The following is a 2,647-nucleotide window of genomic DNA, read 5'->3' as shown; positions in this document are numbered from 1 at the left end:
TGTAGAACAAAGAACTGTGAAGTAGCTAAACTATTTTCAGTTAATCCTTTGGAGAAAGGCTTGACCTTTGAAACCTTTACAGTCTTTGGCTTTAGGAAAATATTACATTTATCTGTGGACATTAAGGGCTCATGTTTGGAATTAAATAAATATAAGTGAACACTAAGATGAAAAACAATTTGCTATTAACTGCCAAGTGGCCAGAATTTTTTCCTCAGAGATTTCTGTCATGCAATCTCTGGCTTCTTTGCTGTTACCAACGTCATATTTTCTAACTACTAATCTTTCTTTCCAAACTTTCACATTCCAGTCATCAGTAATTATCAGTGCATCTTGATTGCATGTTTAATCAATATCAGACTATAGACGTTGGTAAAAATCTTCAGTTTCTTCATCTTTGATGTTTGTGTTTGCCACATAACTTTGAGTTAACAGTTACAATAACTGATTCTCCTTTTAGGCCAGTGGATAGTATCCTATCACTGACAGTGTTATGCTTCAGGATGCATCTTGAAATGTTCTTTCTGACAATGAGTGTGACACCTTTCCTCTTCAGTTAGTTATTTCTGGAACAGTGTACCATATGATTGTCCTTTGTCCTTCATGGCCAGGATATCGATCTTCAAGCCTTTCATTTAATTTTTGACAACTTCATTTTCCTAGATTCATACTTTGTACATTCCATATTCCATTTATTAATGGATGTTGGCAGCGATTTCTTCTCATTTTCAGTTGTGCCACATCAGCAAATGAAAGTCCTGAAAAACTTTAGTCCAACCACATCATTAAGGTTGACTGTACTTTGAGACAGTAGTTCTCCCACAATCATATTTTAAGTACCTTCCATCCTGAGGGGCTTGTTTTCTGGCACTATATTAGACAGTGTCCCGTTGCTATTTGTAAAGCTTTCACTGGCCATTTTTTGAAGAAGTAGATCACCGAGTCTTTCTTCCTAGTCTTAGTCTGGAAGCACTGCTGTAGTCCACCCATTGTAGTTGACCCTACTGGTTCACCATATTCAAAATACTGGCATAGTTTCCATAGCAACATGCAAGCTACCACAGTACCACAGACTAGCAAATGAGTGAGTGGTGATTGGTTTCTGTACGTTTGCGACTTGTTTCGCTCGGTGTGATGTTTTCAGGGTTCATCGGTGTTACAGATTGCATCAGGACTTCACTTTAAGCTGAGTAGTGCTCCATTGTATATACATGCACATTTTGTTTCTCCATCATCTGTTGTTGGACTTTTTGGTGGTGTCCCACTTTTTGCTGTTGTGAAAAGTGCTGCATTGAACACTGGTGTTCAGGTTTCTGTTTACCTTCCTGCCTTCACTTCTTTTCCTTCCATGACTCAAACTTTTTCAGATCTTCCATCTGTGGCCTGTGAAATTCATTCTTGATGATCTATTCTGATCTCTTTTCCAATTTAGTAATTCTGTCTTCAATAGTGTCAAGTCTATTCAGCTGAGTCATAGATTTTAACAATATAATGCTTATATTTTTTAAGAAGTTTTTCTTAGTTCTGCTTCCAATTGTAGTTAATTCTGGTAAATTCTTTGTGTTATTTCTAAGTAACTAATGCAACTCCTTTTGTGTATTATGAATGGAAACTTGCTCTCCTTCCTGACTTCGTGAAAACCTGTCTGCAGCAGTTTTAAGAAACCCAAGCTGTGAGTCATTGTCTTCTGCTAGAAGAGCATTGTGCCTGGGAAAATAACTAATTACACTGGGCACGTTCATGCAATTTCTGTTTCTTCTGTCTCCTCTAACATGAGGAACAGAAGTGCTGCCCCATTAGGGTATATGCACTGCATGTTTTATATATTTTTCAGCTTTTTGCCAATGACAGTCTATACATGATACTTTCTTTTTATTTTAAACAGAATGCCCATAATGCTGCGTAGTTCAAACTGTGTTCTTACAGGGAAAACGCCAGCAGAATTTGCCAAATTGAATGAATGTCCTTTAGATCCAGGTATGTTTCTGTTCTTTGAATTTATGTCCACTACAATCTTAAGTCCCCACCCCCGTCCTACACATACATCCTTTTTTTTTTTGCCTTGTGTTTTACTAATGCTGTTATTATAACACTTTTCCACAAAAAATAATACCAGCCTTGTACTTAATAATGAACTTCTTGGGTAAAATTATATTCACAAAATTTGGCTCCAATTATATTATATTCCCTAAAGATACTTTGTCACATCTTTTATTTCAGATTTAAAATTTGAATACTCTGAGTTTAAAAATTATTACTATTGCCATGGTTTGCCAGTCTTCTATTTGTATCCTGCAAGATAGTTGTTGTTTTGTTTTTTTAAATGTTTTATTGTGAATCATGATAGTTTACATGGGAGAACATTAGTTTTACATTCAGCCTATCATATATCATTTCATTGCCATAGTTACAATCCTCTCCATGCATCATCAACCAACCAAAGGGTATACCCTATAAGCCTGCCCCCGGTGGTCAGCACAGAGCCCCTCCATCTCTCCACATCATCGTCTCTGCCTCCATCTCTGGCATCGCTGCTTCTCTGGGTAGGGCCCCGCTCTCCGCTCTTCTCCTCCTCCTACACTGCAAAGTTAATCACTCCATTCCTTGCTATAGAAGGTCTACCTTTACATTTCAACCCTTGCAATCA

The 2,647-nt window shown here is 37.3% G+C and overlaps 1 protein-coding gene across 1 annotated transcript in view; it reads left to right on the top strand.

Moving 5' to 3' along the window:
* POLR3B (polymerase (RNA) III (DNA directed) polypeptide B) overlaps positions 1-2,647 on the top strand; it is a 184,867-nt gene that overhangs the window by 23,527 nt on the left and 158,693 nt on the right. The window contains exon 7 of the mRNA XM_006865254.1: positions 1,886-1,977. Within this exon, the coding sequence (XP_006865316.1) occupies positions 1,886-1,977 (92 nt within the window). The remainder of the gene's footprint in view (positions 1-1,885; positions 1,978-2,647) is intronic.

This window comes from Chrysochloris asiatica, unplaced genomic scaffold, assembly GCF_000296735.1.
Source record: "Chrysochloris asiatica unplaced genomic scaffold, ChrAsi1.0 scaffold00076, whole genome shotgun sequence".
NCBI classification, from domain to species: Eukaryota; Metazoa; Chordata; class Mammalia; order Afrosoricida; family Chrysochloridae; genus Chrysochloris; species Chrysochloris asiatica.
Note: the sequence above shows the minus strand (reverse complement) of the source record. Positions and strands in the feature narration are given on the sequence as shown.